The sequence below is a fragment of the Malus domestica genome, chromosome 09 (assembly GCF_042453785.1).
Source record: "Malus domestica chromosome 09, GDT2T_hap1".
Classification (NCBI taxonomy): domain Eukaryota; kingdom Viridiplantae; phylum Streptophyta; class Magnoliopsida; order Rosales; family Rosaceae; genus Malus; species Malus domestica.
In genome coordinates this window covers 16,879,056-16,895,955 of record NC_091669.1, presented here as the reverse complement: position 1 = coordinate 16,895,955, position 16,900 = coordinate 16,879,056, and the positions used below count along the sequence as shown (strand labels likewise).

The 16,900-nt window shown below is 38.7% G+C and overlaps 2 protein-coding genes across 5 annotated transcripts; both read right to left on the bottom strand.

The window, feature by feature from the left end:
* Positions 1-4,628: 4,628 nt before the first annotated feature.
* Positions 4,629-7,930, bottom strand: LOC103453558 (uncharacterized). Its single transcript, XM_008393098.4, has 3 exons — positions 7,375-7,930; positions 7,040-7,219; positions 4,629-5,135 (listed from the first exon to the last, which is right to left on the bottom strand). Exons 1-3 carry the CDS (start codon positions 7,562-7,564, stop codon positions 4,840-4,842), a joined length of 666 nt encoding a protein of 221 aa, XP_008391320.2. The 5' UTR covers positions 7,565-7,930; the 3' UTR covers positions 4,629-4,839.
* A 1,023-nt stretch (positions 7,931-8,953) lies between these two features.
* On the bottom strand, positions 8,954-14,864 carry LOC103453559 (DEAD-box ATP-dependent RNA helicase 20). Of its 4 annotated transcripts, none has more exons than XR_531880.4 (11): positions 14,634-14,862; positions 13,855-14,120; positions 13,277-13,456; positions 13,000-13,161; positions 12,626-12,780; positions 11,325-11,417; positions 11,031-11,116; positions 10,708-10,934; positions 10,000-10,072; positions 9,667-9,900; positions 8,954-9,192 (listed from the first exon to the last, which is right to left on the bottom strand). XR_531880.4 is itself a non-coding variant. In XM_008393099.4 (10 exons), exons 1-10 carry the CDS (start codon positions 14,687-14,689, stop codon positions 9,134-9,136), a joined length of 1,518 nt encoding a protein of 505 aa, XP_008391321.1. In that variant the 5' UTR covers positions 14,690-14,864; the 3' UTR covers positions 8,954-9,133. The 4 variants fall into 4 exon arrangements, 2 of the variants coding, with proteins under 2 accessions (XP_008391321.1, XP_070661325.1); XR_531879.4 differs by having other exon boundaries at positions 10,000-10,067; positions 14,634-14,860; XM_008393099.4 differs by lacking the exon at positions 10,000-10,072 and having other exon boundaries at positions 14,634-14,864.
* Between the last annotated feature and the right edge of the window lie 2,036 nt (positions 14,865-16,900).

Here is a 16,900-nt window from a genome sequence, read left to right as displayed (position 1 = left end):
CCGTTAAATCCTTAACAGAAGTTAACAGTGTTACTTGACATCGTTAGAATATTTCATCATAGTTGACCGAATATTTCAACGTCTTCTCTGGTGGTCCTCGCTAGTCGCTGCCGTCTAAACTTGCCGAAAACTGAAAAATTTCGCCAGTTTCTAGGAAAAATTTCAAACCTTCATATCTTCATCATTTCTCAACCATTTTTCACAAAATTTATATGGAAATGAAGCTTATGAAGTGTAGAATCAGTTTATACCTTTTGGAAGTCCAAAAATGGACGAGAAAAGGCCTGAAATTGGCTCCTCAAAACTCGTCAATTTCGACGTCAACTCTTCCTCAAACCTTTACTAAAGACCTCAAGGAGTAGAGTGGAGGCCTTTGGACTTCCTAAAAACCTGTAACTCGATCACAACTCATCGGGGAAAGGTTGAGCCAAGTTGGACCTTCCGAGTTGGTGAGTCAAAACTTAACCAAATCGCGATCTGGTTACATGGTTGTGTTCGTGGAATTTAGGGGAGTTCAATGGTGTAGGTTGCAGGTCACATTTGAGTGTTTTGAGGGTCTTTTGAGGGAGTTACGGAGTGAGAGAGGTGTCGACTTTGAGAAAGAGAATGAGAAGAGAAAAAAAGAAAGGGTGCTCTCTGATTGGGTGAAGAGTTTAATGGTGATGATATGATTGGTTGCTTTCAAATGAGGGAAAGCAATTGATTGGGTGGAAATGAGGGATTCAAGGAAAAAGCAAGAGTTTGATTGGTGGATGACAAAGGAAGGCACGGGTTGCGTTAAAAAGAAATTAGGGATAGGGTTTTTCAAATTTCCTATAGTAAAATGAATCATAAAATTTATCCATCACAGTGTTTCTAACATTGATAATTTAATACGCACGCATGTACCAATCTATCCGTTATCCTCGTACTTTAACGGAGCGTAACTTTTTCGTTACAAATCCAATTCGAGTCTAACTCGCGTTCACGTGTTTGTGACGATGAGTACTAATTACATACAAAACTAGGAAAAGAAACAACAGTCGAAAACAATGTCCATGTCATATTCCACTTTTTCCCCCAAAAAGAGCAAAATCGTTATAACACACCAATGAAAAAGAAATTCCAGTGAAAAGTAGGGACAGGTTGTCATAGTTAATAGCTCCTTCATTATAACTCCGTTTCACAAATGGTTTGCGCCTACTCGTTCATGAGATTGAGCTCTATCCAAATAAGCAAAGAAATACAATAAAATATACGAGGATAAAATACGTCCTCGTATAACTACGTTAACCAACTAGGGCATTTTCGTTATTTTCCACTTAACGAAAAATTATACAACATAAATAATAATCAAATCAAGGAACGGGATTCCACATTTTCCCTGTTCAAAATTCATAACCCTAATTCAATTTATTTTCAATTTCCTCCACATAACCATAACATAACTAGTTTATATTTTAATTTTTCAGGGTATTACAAAGTTCTAGCTACGCATACAAACCATAAACACTCATTCTTCTAAGAGATGTTGACTTACGCATTGGTGATCCATTATCCAACCCCTCCCCCCGCCCCCCAGCAACCTTGTGGACGCGTGCGACTTTGGTCCTTGATCAAAGATGTTGATTGTTTTGTAGATACAAATTTGTCAAGACTGAAGACAACGGATTTTTAACATCACAATGTTAATTTCGGAAATGATTTTTAACTAATCCTATCACGCCATGTGTCATTATCCGGAATTACAATTTTTGTGGAAAAGTATGGGTTGGGTATTTCGTGGAAAATATATAATTTTTTTTAATTTTTAACATTATTTTCTAACCAAATTAATGTGGACCTTAAGATACAATATATATATATATATATATATATTTTTTTTTTTTGCAATTCAATAGGCCAGGTTGTGCCAAGTGGGCCCAAAATATTTTTTTTTTCTTCATATTTTTATCCCTAAATTAAGGACGAATTAAGATGAATCTTTGGATTATAAGACAGTTAGAAATTCAACGGTCCATGTCAGTTGGAGGGCCTAACGCAAAATATTAATAATAATAATGTAATTGACGTCAGCCTAAATGTCAAACGGACTCAGGCACACACACGGGCAAGGATTGTCTAGTGACTTGGTCCTGAAACCTTGGGCCCACAATTTGCCCGACGTTTTGAGGGAATTGGACTGCTCAATTCTTTTCGCCGTTGGGTAGAGCTGGAGTTGCTCTATTAGAGCAACTCCACCCATGGAGCCCTCCCCCCTGGCAATCCACTATTGAATCCACCCTTTTGAACAGTAACTGCCTTTAATGAATAGTAACTACCATAAATGAACAGTAATTGCCATTTGCATCTCCACCCTTGGAGCCCTCCCCCCTGGCAATAGACAATTAAAATAATAGTTTTTTTTGTTTGTTTAAATAATACAAAATAAAATTATTTGTAATTTCGGATAAAAATTCTTAAATCGTTCTCGTTGTGTCACGTGTCATTTTATCCAAAAAAACAATTATTTAGCGAATGATTTCGATAAGATTTTTATCCAATGTTATCGTGTCATGTGTCGTTATCTTTTCAAAATCTTTGGTAAAAATAAATAATTTTTTATACATTAAAAATATTATAATATTAATCCAATTAAAAAAATTAAAAATTAAAAAAAAAAAAAAAAAACAGAAACCCGAACCCAGATCCATTTCTTCCACCTCTCCTCCTACCCCCGAGAACCCCTGCAAAAACCAGAACCCAACTACCTCCCCCCCCCCCCGCCGCCGCGACGACCCACCCCCCGCCCCCGCGACGACCCACCCCCCCCCCCCCCCGCGACGACCCACTTCCCTTCCGCACCCATGGAAGCCCAGCTCTGGTCCCCCCCTCTCTCTCTCTCTCTCTCACACACAAAACAAATCTCCGGTCCCCCTCTCTCTCTCTCTCTCTCTCTGACACAAAATAAAAAATAAAAAATTGCAAAGCCCTCGGGCCACAGGCCCGTCGACTCCCCACCCCCCCTTCGCTCGTGCTCCCACCGTCGCTCGGGCTCCACACGGCTGGAGCTCAGTCCACAGGGCCTCGGGCCCTTTCCTCTCCACTGTCCCCCGAGCAACTAGCAAGGCTGGAGTCGCTCTTAAGACAAGAAAATGTAAATTTAATCTCTTGTAAATAACTCTTGGGCCAAGGATGTTGCAGAAGCGAAACACTTTTCCTTCAACTTTTTAAATTTCTTTGTTACGATGGACGGAATAAAATTTAAAACTTATTGTAATCTTAATTCATTACTTTATCATCCTTAATCACTTAACTAGTAACTGGTTTCCCAATTACACAATTCCAATCAATATCCAAATACATTAATGGACAATTAGTTACTGCCCCATGTCCTTTATGATGCAGCATTGCTTTATTTCCTTGACCTAACTTGTGATTTTCTTAAACATAATCTAATACTTTAATTAGATGATCTCATCATTTTATAGGTAAATTAATTAATACTTTAGTCACACAAATCATCATTTCATCAAATAATTCGGCTCTTAATCGGCCCCATTTGTTGACTTTCAACTAAATCTTCAGAATCCAATAGAATATTTTGGATATATATGTTGGAATTGGATCCCATCCAGATCCATTTTGTGGGGATATGATCCCCACATCTTAATCATTTATCGTGTATTGTGTGGTCAGAAATCATTTAACTTTTTTTATTTATAATTAAACACAAATAATATCTGATAAAAACTGATCACACGATATACAATGAACGGCTAAGATGCTAGGATCCCCACAAAGTGGATCCAGAGGGGATCCTCTTCCATATTTGTTTATCCTCTCCAAACCATGGGGTTTTGGGATCTTTGGAGCGTATATTATATTTTTTGCATTAGTCTAGGTTGTGTGTATACCAATTTCTATTTATAATGCCCATATTCTTTCTGGTAAGTGTGCATATGCTTTCAGAGAAGACTCCCAACAGCGAAAAAAGACATGTTATTAGACTAATTACTAGTAGGTGGTGCACGAGCTTTCTTAGGGCGATTAAAAAGACAGTGCACGTACACGTTGTGCAGAACACAAATGAAAATTAAACTATATTTTCTCCCTCTGGAAATGCTACTCAGCAGAGAGAGGCCAGAGACAAACAGATATGACAGGGAAAGACTCATGGGGTTTGCCACCATTCCTAAATTTCACAATCAGAAAAAGGGAGGGCAAAACATAATTATTTAAGCATAATCACCAGAAAAGCTTGCTTGAGTCTTGATCTAGGGTTCTCTTTTTAAATATTGGCATAGTTAGGTTGCGTTAGGATTTTTTGTTGTGTACAGAATTTGCATTAAGATTTAGCAAACTCATTAAGTTAGGCATTCCCAAACTATCACGTGATTGTCAATTTACTCAAATAAAGGGTAAAATGGATGAGAAAGTAATCCATGAAGTAAATTAACAATTACGGGATAGTTCAGAGGCATAAACGACAGTTTGCTAAAATAAAAATCACCATCTTCACAAACGGAAAGGTTTCTTTATTGCCCTTTCCTGTTTCAGATTATGTGAGAGTTTTCTCGAGTCTGTTGGCCCACGTTTGCACTAGCAAACTTGAGTCTCAGCCAGACCTCACACTGCTGGGTAAAAATTGACAAGAGCAGCAACAAAGATTTATTCCAGGTCCAAAAGCACCACATATTCACTGATTCAAAAGAACAATATTCCTTGTATTACACAAAGCAACAACGACGAATTTTACAACTTTTTTCAATTGACAATGACACATAAATTTATGCAGACACGATCCACTCCCGGAACAATCCTAAAAGAAATGTGGTAAACCAGTCAATCAGGAGAAATGGCTATTTCTGTTGGTAACAGTTAGATTTTTGGAAGGGATTTTGCCCGGATAAACTGTTTAAGAATGGCTTTCTCCTCATCAAGGCGCTTCTTCTCTTCAGGATCTTTTGGTTTAACCTTTCTTTTCTCTTCCAGCATCCACTTGAAAAGTTGGCGTTGTTGATCCTCCGGGATTGGTTCCCGCAATTTCACAGGCTCTGTGATGCTTGGTGAAGGTAGGGGTTTCTCAGTAGTAGGTGTTGTTTGAGCTGTTGTTGGAACGGTAGTAGTCACGTCTTCCTCTATGTCTTTCTTCTTTGTTCTCATAAACAGGTAAGCTACAAAAGTAATTCCAAACATCAGTCTCCAAATAGAAGTGCATTAAGATCCATAATTATGCAACAAAGAAGCAAATAAGGTATTGAAGCAATCATATTCCTAGTGAGGTATTTTCCATTCTACCATGCATCCCATGTCCATACACGCAAGTGTAAATAAATCACGGGCAGATAGACTAAAGGAAAGCCAGTTTTACAGTTTCAAAACAATTCATAAAACTTCTTCCCTAATCTGTTGCAAAAGAAGCAGATAATGCCAGACTGTAAATAGCTGGTTCAAGTTAACAGGGATTACGATCTGGCAAGAAGACATTCTAAGCTGATACAGTTAAAAAATGGCTGCATTCGGTATATCATCAGGTCCCTCACCAATGAATAAAGTCTTTAAACTGAACCACTTCTAAAACAAAAATGTGAACTGCAACCTACGCTCAATGGCAACTACCTCGATTTAGTTTACTCATCAGCATCCCTAGTTACAGTATTGACCAGTTACTGCAAGTAACAAAAAAAGTTGAACTACAGTAGCAAATCACAAAAACATCCTTCATATGTGCTGTGTGCACATGGGCAACCATCAGTTTTCTCAAATTTCCACCTTGACCCTTTACCAGCATGCACAGTCCCATTTGAGCATTACTAAAATCATACCGAATGGGAATGCACAGAGTTCAACATATAAAACTTACACCAAAAAGTAATTACCAGTAGCTTATACCAAGTAAATACAGACTACCCTTCATCACTACATCTTGTCATGTAGTACATCTGAGGGTAGTATTCAAGAAGTTGGTTAAAGCTTAAAAGTCACCCAAGTAATTTTAAGTCCATGCTGATACAATTTCCATCACCTACAATTCACAAGCAACTACCAACGAATGTAGAGAATCTAGAGATCTTCTCTTGAAGGCTCCCCTGTCTTATTACAATAATTGTGATTGTTACAGGAAGTAGGATGCTGGGAAAATAAAATTCAATCTGTCTAATCAACTATTTGATTGTAATTAGCAATCACATGTTTTGGGATTTGTAATTATTTACCCGCATCACACACAGCAAAATTTAGACATCCAAACTACTTTTAAAAGGGCTTTTGAACTCTCATTACCCTTCCCCATAGATATACATTAACATACAACCAATCAGCACTACTCATCAACGACTTCAGCATATAGAAGCATTTCAGGCCTAACTACCTACTCAGTATGTACACTTAATGTCCTTTAAGGAGATCATTCTTTCAAAGTCAAACTTGGATCAGAAAAATCGTTCAAGGGTTTTTCCCTCTAGATGATATGATAATTAAATTTAAAATTTTAAACAGAACACAGCGGCCCCAGAGGGTAGAGGGCAGAACTTACCCCTACACAACTTACTGACAAGAAAAAAAAAATGCCAAAGAATTCATACGCTGCACCAAAATACTCTACTCTTTCGAGACGTCCTCATTCGTATTCAGTCACAGATTCACAACACAAATCATACATAATACCCAAGGCACTGTAATCCTCTAGCCTACAGGCCACACGGTGGAAACTACTCTGATGCCAAATGCAATGAACCCACAAGTCGAAATTCTCCCTCTAAAACCAACTTAAAACAGGAGCTCAAGAGCTCATAAACTAACCCACTCTGTTTTTCTTCTCTTCTTTTATGTGGAACAATTGGGTTTGGGTTCTGACCAAACAAATGAAATCAGAGTCAATCATTAGCAGTTAATCAACAACTTATCGAACAAAACCGCCATCAAGAAAAGCATTAAGAGGTACTAAAATCCATTTCCAATCCACCAGTATCTCATACTTTCTTTCACAAACAGATACCACGATTACAAAAGGCTGGCAGAAACAAAAAACCAACAATTTATTCAATCAACTTAAAAGGAAAGAGAAAGGGAAATATACCTCCAACGCCCAGATTGACAGTCAAGAGCAGAGGCCAGAGAAACTTGTAACGCCGAGCAAACGACTCCTTCGGGGGCGGAGGTGGCGGCGGAGACGAAGACTGAGCCGACGTCATTGTCGATGGCGATGGCGAAGAAAAGTCCTTCCCTTTGTGTTGATCCTGAAACTGTTTCAACTGCGCTGTTTATTTGAAAACACAGAAAGCGACTAATAAGATTCCAAAACCCCAATTATTGAAAAGCAAACAAGATTCTGATTTCAACAGCGGTTGAGACAAAAGCTGCTTCTGATTAAGAAAAAAGCAGAAATGATTGGCAGGGAAGTTGGGCTTCTACCTTTCTTGGGTTTGTTGGCGTAGAGCTTGGGACCATCTTCTATCATTGTTGCTGGAACGTCCGAAATTCCTTCCTTTCTTCTTCTCCCCAAACTTCCAAAGTCCTTTTCCTCGCGTACTCCACAATCTACACTGGTGTTTGCTTTTCTAACTTTTGCAGTCAGGTCGTGATTGGGCCGGGCCCGGTTCATCACGCTCCGGTCCAGCTTAGACCGGACCTCTGGCTGATGAAGGGCTCGAGTTTCCCGAGCTTGGACTCCAGCCCAAAATCAAACATGAAATCTCAGCCCCGGTGTTGAAATTGGGTTGAAATTCAAATGTTATGCCCTCAAAATTCTTTATGGCTTGTTTGTAATCTTCTCAATAAAAAAAATCAAAAACTAAAAATAAAGCAAGTTAAAAGGACACGCGTCACTTAATAAAATTGGTGCAGGAGATATGAATTCAATCACTTAACTTCAACCGCAAGTCACTCAGGGGTTCTACGAACCTACAAGCGAACTTCTCACTCATTCAAATGGTCAGGGCTAAAAAAGGATGTCCAACGATTTGTCGCTGCTTGTTACGTGTGTCAATGCCAAAATTATGAGGCTACGAAGCCGCCGGTTTACTCCAGCCTCTGCCAATTTCGAAAAATATATGGCAAGACATTGTAATGGACTTCATTGACGGGCCACCTCAGTCACATGGTAAAAGTTATATTCTCGTAGTCCAAGTATGGACATTTTGTGCCTGTTACCCATCCATACACTGCCTCTAAAGTGGCTGACACCTTCGTCGAAGAGATCTCCCGCTTTCATGGAATGCCGACATGCATAGTCAGTGATGGGGATTTCACATTCCTGAGTCAATTTTGGTTTGAATTCTTCAAAGCTCAAGGCATCAATCAAGCTTTGCGATTCGACAGCTTACCACCCTCAATCGAACGGAGAATCAGAAGTTTTGAATAGAACATTGGAACATTGTTTAAGATGTTTCGTCGAAGACAAACTGACAAGCTACAGCTCCAGGTTACCATCGGCTGAGCGATGGTATAACACCACCTACCAAAGCGCAATAAGGATGACACCATTCGAAGTAGTTTATGGCTACCCACCGCCTACTGTGGCTTCTTATGTTCAAGGTTCCGCATCACTCTATACGATGGATTCTACTCTACAAGAGTGAGATTCTCTCCTAAAGCAGCTTCACCATAACTTGCAGATGGCTTAGGATTGGATGAGAAACTATATGAACAAAAATTGTACTGAATGCGAGTTCAAGATGGGCAATTTTGTTAATGCGCGCTTCCGACCTTATTGGCAGACCACAATGAAGAAAAATCATTGTCACAAACTTTCTCCCGCTACTTTGGACCCTATAAAGTCCTGAAATGCATTGGTAAGGTGGCTTACAAGCTAGAGTTGCCCCCAACTACTCGAACGCACCCTACATTCCATGTCTCTTTGTTGAACAAAAAGGTGGGTGATAATGTCAGCTCCTCTACTCAATTACAGCCACTTCAACCAGATGGACAGATGGACAGATGCTACGTTTCGTAATCTCCGTCATAGTTGGATCTCGTAGTATGAGAGCAAAAGTTCCAACAAACTCTAAAATTTCAATTAGTTCCAACAAACTCTACACATCCTAGCAAGCATTCATACAAGTTTTTTCCTGTTTTGTGAACAGAATACAGTTGTTTTTTGCCATATTGGACGGATTCAGTTGCCCAGTTTTTCTCTCGTTATGGACGTCAAGTTCAAGCGCACCATCATTAATCAGTTCCAAGGACGACCGCCTCCATAGCCCCTACCACGATCTCGAAAGCCCCCATGACCTGATCAATTAAAAATGACAAAACAATACAAATTCAGTAATGTTTATTGAACCACTCATCGACACAATTTAGCATATGCTGATTCATGGACGCCACTATGCACACCAATACATTAAAACCAACACGCACATTCAGAGCATGTGCATAAACATTTCAAATTCCCTGAAACTGAAGTACACAGATTTAAGAAAACATAGTTTCTTACTTCTAATCAACTTCTTCAAACTAAATCACATATGATCCCCAGAAGATGGTCCCTCTTCAAAAATTAAATTTTTTGTCAAGATATTGGAAAAAGCTAAATTTTGGTACATGGTCCATACGTTTGTGCTTTATTTATCAACAAAACTCTGACACTGACATCCAAACTTCAATGAGCAAGATGGACAAGGTAACCTATTCATCAAAAGGGGTATCCACTACATGTACGTATGTGTCCAGCAATATTTTCTAAAGGCGTCCAGACTAACTGACCTGAAGGGGGAGGTGGTGCACCACGACCCATTGCTGCCAACTCAGGACTGACTTTCTGTCCAGCTTCCTCAAGCAAGGCAATAAGTTCCTTTGCGAACCTAGCATTAGCAGCTGTAAAGAATGTGTAAGCTGTTCCTTTTGCCCCAGCTCTTCCGGTTCGGCCAATGCGGTGAACATAATCCTCAAGGGATCCAGGAAAATCATAGTTAATAACAAATTTCACATCCTTCACATCTGCAACCAAATCAAACATCACAAAGAGAGATTAGAAACGAGAATGTAGACCAATTCATAGGTTAAGTACATTCAAGAAATTCTGCTTGATTAACACACCTATGCACCCCAAAGTTAGCAGTTTTTGCCTACCAAAGACCAAAGGCAAATCCGATGCACTCCAAAACCTTACCTGGCTCAAAGGGAAACAATTATTCACAGGCAGAGATGATTACCACCAAAACCTAAGGATGAAGTGTAGGCTTCCCAAAATCAGTACCATCCAGCCAAATGTGGATGGCAATAGATTCAAATTAACTACTGTGTAATACGTATTTGTTCCAGTCCAATTATACAGTCTAAAATTTGGTACAGATGCTTCAAGTATGCACGAATAGCCTTAATAATCAGAAAAATAGTATTCTCCTTTGTGGGGTGGGTCTCATTCCACATGGGAAAGTTGGGAAATAATTTGAAAAAAGAGTTGGGAAGAATATCATCTTTCAGTAGATAAGTAACAAAAAAATAATGGGCTGATAAACAAAAATGTCATATAGACATAAGATAGAACATGAGAGAGAGAAAAATCAAATGGTGTCCAGCATGCCTTTGACAATCGACGCTACGAAATTCTCTTAAGTGAAAACAGCTTCCATTTTCTTAAGTTACTACCATGAAACATGATTTTGGAGGGGGGCGAAAACATTCTATTCATAGATTAAATTAAGTCTTCAACTGTGGAAGATAATGCAAATAACAGATAAAACCTAACCAAATAAGAATTCCTTTCAAGTCTTTTCACAAGCTTAACAGAAATTCTTTCCATACCTAGACCACGAGCAGCAACATCTGTTGCAGTCATTATGGGGCTCTTGCCCGCTTTAAACTCGGAGAGGACCCAATCCCTTTCTGCTTGACTCTTGTCACCATGAATCGAAAGAGCAGGCCAACCATCCATGCGGAGCTGCCGAGTGATCTGATCACATCCTTTCTTAGTATCCATGAATATCAATATTCTGCTGCCATCCATGATATCCTCGAGCAACTTTACCAATCTGGAAATTTGAAAGGAATCAGAAAGATAACCTGCAGAAAATATGACAAGGCTAACCATTTGAAAGTTACAAACCAAAACATAGATAGCACCCTACTTGTTATATTTCTGATTTTCAGTAATGATGTCAACGATTTGGCGGATCGAATGGTTAGCTTTCAAATCTGGAGAGCCTATTATCACCTGTTCAACATCCAAAATATGTACATTAGTTGTTGGCATAATAATATTATATATACGATAAGAACTATTGCAACCACATGATAGAAGAAAAGGGAATCTTATTACTGCCAGTTTCTTGCAGTATCAATAATTGAAGGTGACAAACTGACAACTGAAGACTGTCCTAAAAGATGCAGAGCACTTTTATACTAAATGAAAGATGGAGTACTTTGTATGGGTTGTAAAGGAACTGCCTCGCCAGTTGTTCAACCTCCTTTGGCCAGGTAGCACTCCAGTATAATGTTTGACGGTCTGGGCGAATCTGCATTCAATAATATTAGAGTATAATGACAAATTCCAACTGAACATAAACTATGAGAGAGGGTGAGAGTGATATGCAGGGGAAAAATTCATTTTCACTCGTTTCTATAGACATTTCAGGATGCACCTTTTATGCAAAAATGATTTGACCTACCTAGTTGGGCTTGACTAGCATGTACCTATGTCATAATACTTTCTATGTATGTCATACTCTAACAAATTACAGCCACTAGAATAAGGAGTAGATCCAGAAGCTTCCCAGTACAGCAGTGCGTTACAATACAGGATCATAAACAAACACACTTAATGCTGTTTTGTGATGTCCAACAGCTCAAGAAAAATTAGAAACATAAAATACTCACTCTTCTGTCAAAAATCAAACTACTGATACTCCATGTGCTGTTTATCCAAAAAGTGCTTGAAATGGTATTCACCAGAAAGTTCTCAGCATGTGTAATGGTAACAAATCTTCTTACAATATGATTGAAATGATGGATATAATCATCTCCATAATTACCATTTGAGGCACAATGCTTTTCAATGACATTATTTCGTTTTGTTGGAGATGTATCCAAAGAACAAATGGTCTGCGATCTCAATCAAAGTCTTAAAGAGGAGCTGTATCTTTGAAAGAGTGGCACCAACCAAACATAAACATTGGGGAAAGGAAAACACAAAAAATACATGCACCACTTTGCTACCACGAAAAAGCATACATTCACTGATGATTCACCAAGATATTGGCCCTACCATATTGTATGCATTCTAAAAGTTTTGACCTGTGTGCAGATCTTCAGTATGGTATGAATAACTTTTGAATGACCCGTAACTTTCTCCAGATAATTTGAATTTTGAAATAGTAATACATGTTTTAAATAAACAAGCATTACCCAGACTAGTGTTAAGAATAAGTTTCCTAACAAATCAAGACATTTTGTGATTTAAGAAACCCAGAGTAATAACTTTAGAACTGCTCAATTTCTTCTGAGCTAAGTTGTAGACTTTAAAGACATTCACTAATGTTTTCTAGCTTTTCAAGAAATCATAAGTCCACATGAACATCAGTAGGAATCAGAAACTAGATACGACTTTAGAAAGCGAGAAAAAAAGGCTTTGACATGGGGAGGAAAAACTAAGTAATAAATCATCCTGATACACAGATAAAAGTAGAACATGTTCTAATGCATACAGATTGGTAAAATCTCAAACCTGTGAAACAATCTTCCTTATTTGAGGGTCAAACCCCATGTCTAGCATCCGATCAGCTTCATCTAATACAAGGTAAGTGACCCTTCGCAAGTTGGTATGATGTGATTCCATCATATCAATCAATCTTCCTGGTGTAGCAATTACAATCTCAACTCCTGATCCAAATATAAGAATGATGTCAACAAGAAAAATAAGCAATTACTAAAACAAGAGCTTTATTTACCAACTATACCTAAACAGATTGATAAGTCATCTTAGCCATGATTAATGTCTTAATAGGATATCTGAGTTCATAATATTAATATATGATACCATAAAATTACAGTAGTACAATAGCTATTCCAAAAACTAAGTTCACCACTACCACCACATACCTTTCTGCAGATCACGAACTTGAGGTCCCTTTGGAACCCCACCATATATGCATGTGCTTTTAATTTTTGACGATGAACCAAATTTAGTAGCCTCTTGTTGGATTTGAACAGCAAGTTCACGGGTTGGAGCTAAAACTAGAACTATCGGGCCATCTCCAGGAGCTAAATAAATATTATAAAGTTAGATTCGTATGCCCAACCAATACAAATATAATTCAAAAGGTAAAAAGAAATACAATCAATATTTGAGAATTTAATTATCTTAAAGATTACATACATAGAATTGGCTGGGCATTGACATGGACGATTGCAGGCAACAGGTAGGCTAGTGTCTTCCCTGATCCTGTTTCAGCAATACCAATGAGATCACGACCTTTCAAAGCCATTGGCCATCCTTGAGCTTGGATTGGTGTAGGTTCCACAAATCCAGCCTTTGTAACTTCTTCCAAAACGTATTCTGCAGCCCAAGAGGAGCCATTCAGTTAGTGCGCTATTTATGGAAACAACTTATTAACATCCAATGGGGACATTCCTTGAGTAAGTCAGCTAGTGAGTTCCAAGAACAAATCTGACTACGTGAACTTATAATACAGTTGAGCTCATAGTGTACATGAAAAGTTACGTGAAAGAATAATGTAAAACAAGCATAACTGGCACCTAAACTACTGATAATTCAAAAGTATGGTATCACTGCTGGCTGTTAATCACTCTCCAACTAAGTTACCATATCCTTTAATCACAAAGAGTTTCAAGATGGACTAAATATTGGAAACTTTATAACATGCACTCACGATAAATCAATGTGACACCTCAAAACATAGTTATACATTTGCTGTATGAAAAAGGAAAAAGTACCTGGAAACCCAGTGTCACGGAAACTCTTGATGGGTTTTGGAACATCCCGGCCTTCAACAGTAATTTCCCTCCGTTTCCTATACTCCTCAACCTCCACCTCTGACATTTTTTCCACTTCAGCCGACTCAACATAGAAATTCTTCTCAAAAGGTATCAATCCATCCAAATCCAACTTCCTTGGTGACTCAGCACCATCATTATCCCTCCTGCTTGACGAAGACCGTGCTGAGCCACCATAGCCGGTTGCCCCACCAAAACCGGAATCACTAAAACACCGAAAAATTTATAAAAAATTGAGTTAATTCATACATGTAAATGAACCGGTAGCCCCACCAAAACCAGAATCACTAAAACACCACAGAATTTACAAAACAAAATTGAGCAAATTCTTACATGTTAATGAAAAGCAACAGTTTTTCATTCATGGGTCAATATTAGAAAAAACAACGTATCAAATTTATCCAAAATTGATAAGTATTTGAGTTGGGCCCAGGAGAACAGAATCATGTTACGCAAAAAATGCTAATAGGTTAAAATTAAGCACAATTTAACAAAGGGTAACTCAGAAAACAACAAAATTCAGGCAAGTAAAAGAAGAAAAATGGATTTGAAGGCAGTAAATTTTGAATTGAATGTATTTTGGTTCAACCCAATTAAACCTTACAAATCAAGTCAACAGAATTAAAAAATAAATAAATCAATTTGATGTAATGTGAACCAATACAACGCACAGAGGAGAGTAATTAAATTCCTACGAGAGAGAATCAGAAGGAGGGTACCTTCTCCGGTCACGGTAGGAAGTGGGGTCGCCGGAGCGGCTGTCGTAGCGGCTCATGGTGGCGAGTTACTGCTGCTGTGCGTCACCGCCGGTGAGATTATCAGGGAATTTTGAGGGTTTTGGAAGCAGATGTCCGAACAGCCAAGAGGCCAGAATGTTCTCTCTCTCTCTCTCTCTCTCTCTCTCTCTCTCTCTCTTCTCCTCTTCTATGATTCTCTGCAGCTTGTTGTATGCTAATCCTGTGGGTCTAATGTATCTGAGTGGCTGGATAACCAATAACGAGAAGCCACGTGTAAGCGGTGAAAGTCTGCGACATAGGCTTCTGAAACACAAGGCCCATCGTGTGAAGCACAAGTTTATACCCAATCGGCCCAATGTAATGTTCCTCTCCTTCTGAAATCCAATTAAAACCCAATAACTAAATAAAGCAATTAACACTTTGCACCCCTAGTTTAGGATGAGTGATATTTTGGTCCCTGACATTTAAGAATTGACACTTTACTATTTTATTATTGGAAATTTTGGTTGAAAAAACTGATATTACTAATTCTTACTATTGCTCATATACTACGATCTAGTGGTATTCCTCTTTACTTATAAGTGAGAGGTCTTATGTTCGATTTTTGGTAAAGGCGAACTTGAACCACATTATTGCTAGCTAATTGTGAGGTTAATTCTACCCCTTCCCCCTTAGAGTAGATAATATCGTTTGTTTAAAAAAAAATTGTCATTAATTTGCAATTCATGTAAACAAAAGGTATGCACATTGAGTATTTGTAAGAAAAAAGAACAATTGTAACTTTAATCTAAGTGGTGTATTATTCTTGTAGTTAGACCTTTTACAATAGATTGAAAAAAGTTAATGTGATATCAATATATTGACTCATGTTTATGCATAAAATCAGTGAGGACTTTGGTACAACAGAAAGTGTTAAGTTTGTGACCTTCGCTAGATTGCTCCGGTCACTAGTGTGGATAAGTAAGTAAATGGATAGACACAGGGAAGCAAACACAAGATGTACGTGGTTAATCCAAATTGGCTACGTCCACGGAGTAGAGGAGTTCTCATTAATTGTGAAGGGTTTACACAAGTACATAGGTTCAAGCTCTCATTTAGTGAGTACTAGTGAATGATTTAGTACAAATGACATTAGAAAATATAGTGAGAGAATGATCTCTATTTATAGAAGAGAGTTTCTAGTTTCATTCTGACATTGACACGTGTCGTGTTGTGATTGGCTTCTGATGTTGACACGTGTCGCACTGTGATTGGCCTCCTGGTTGGAGGGAAACTCTTCTGGGTCCTTGACGATATAACGTTGACCGGTACTCAGTAGTTTCGGGATTGGTCAAGTATGGTACAAACAATGATTCCCTAAGTTCCCAAGTGAGGGAAACTCCTTGGTTGGGGACTTGTAAGATCCAAGTCATTGAGTAATCACGAAACTTCTAAGTACCGAAGTGTGGTATCATTTTCACTTGCCTTATCTGTCTCATATGTAGATGTGACATCTTCTATGGAAGTACTTTTCCTCCATCCAGGGGTGGTATCTTTAACCGATAAAGATGCACAAGGTAATGTATCAATTTCACTTGAAGCTTACTTGTAGTTTCGGGCTTGGTCAAATGCGATACAAACCCTATAGTAGGAGTCCCCCAAGTCGCCGAGCTAGGAGATTTGCCGAATGAGGTAACAGACAAGGTAAGCAATCAGACTTCCAAGCAAGCAACCTGGATCAGAGGTTCGACTTCGGCTTCCGGTTGATTGTTCTCCTTCTCTTTGTGTCGTAAATAGCACCAAGGATAAGGAGAAGCAAATGGAGAAGAGATGATATGAGATACTTTTGCTTTTGAAGAAGTAACTTTCCACGTGCTTATTCTTGAACTAGGCTGGAGGGTTTTCTGGTTTCCTCCAGAGTATAAGGCCGACTCAAGAATTTGAGGGTCAAAATAAGTCCATCAAATCTAGAGTACTTTTGACCCTGATGATATGGGATACTTTTGCTGTTGACAAAGTAGTGGATGTATCGGCACGTGCTCTGTTACGCTTGTCTCCACATGCTTCCTTATATCCTTCTCACTTGCCCTATCTATTCCTCAGGCAGATGTGGTATCTTATCTGGAATCGTAAGATGTTGAAGATGAGTACTCGAGAGTAATGCCAGGTAAGTAATCAGGCAAGAGGTTCCAGGCAGTCAGTTCCTGACTGGAAGCTTGATTCCAAGTGCTGACCGATTACTCTTTTTCTCCTTATCTTACAGGTAAGAA

Coding starts and splice junctions, on each gene's coding strand:
- LOC103453558 (XM_008393098.4), bottom strand. CDS start 7,564: ATGAACCGGGCCCGGCCCAATCACGACCTGACTGCAAAAGTTAGAAAA. Junction 7,220..7,374: donor CGCCAACAAACCCAAGAAAG/GTAGAAGCCCAA, acceptor TCAAATAAACAG/CGCAGTTGAAACAGTTTCAG. Junction 5,136..7,039: donor TGTCAATCTGGGCGTTGGAG/GTATATTTCCCT, acceptor TTACTTTTGTAG/CTTACCTGTTTATGAGAACA.
- LOC103453559 (XM_008393099.4), bottom strand. CDS start 14,689: ATGAGCCGCTACGACAGCCGCTCCGGCGACCCCACTTCCTACCGTGAC. Junction 13,457..13,854: donor CCGTGACACTGGGTTTCCAG/GTACTTTTTCCT, acceptor CTTGGGCTGCAG/AATACGTTTTGGAAGAAGTT. Junction 12,781..12,999: donor AGTTCGTGATCTGCAGAAAG/GTATGTGGTGGT, acceptor TATTTGGATCAG/GAGTTGAGATTGTAATTGCT.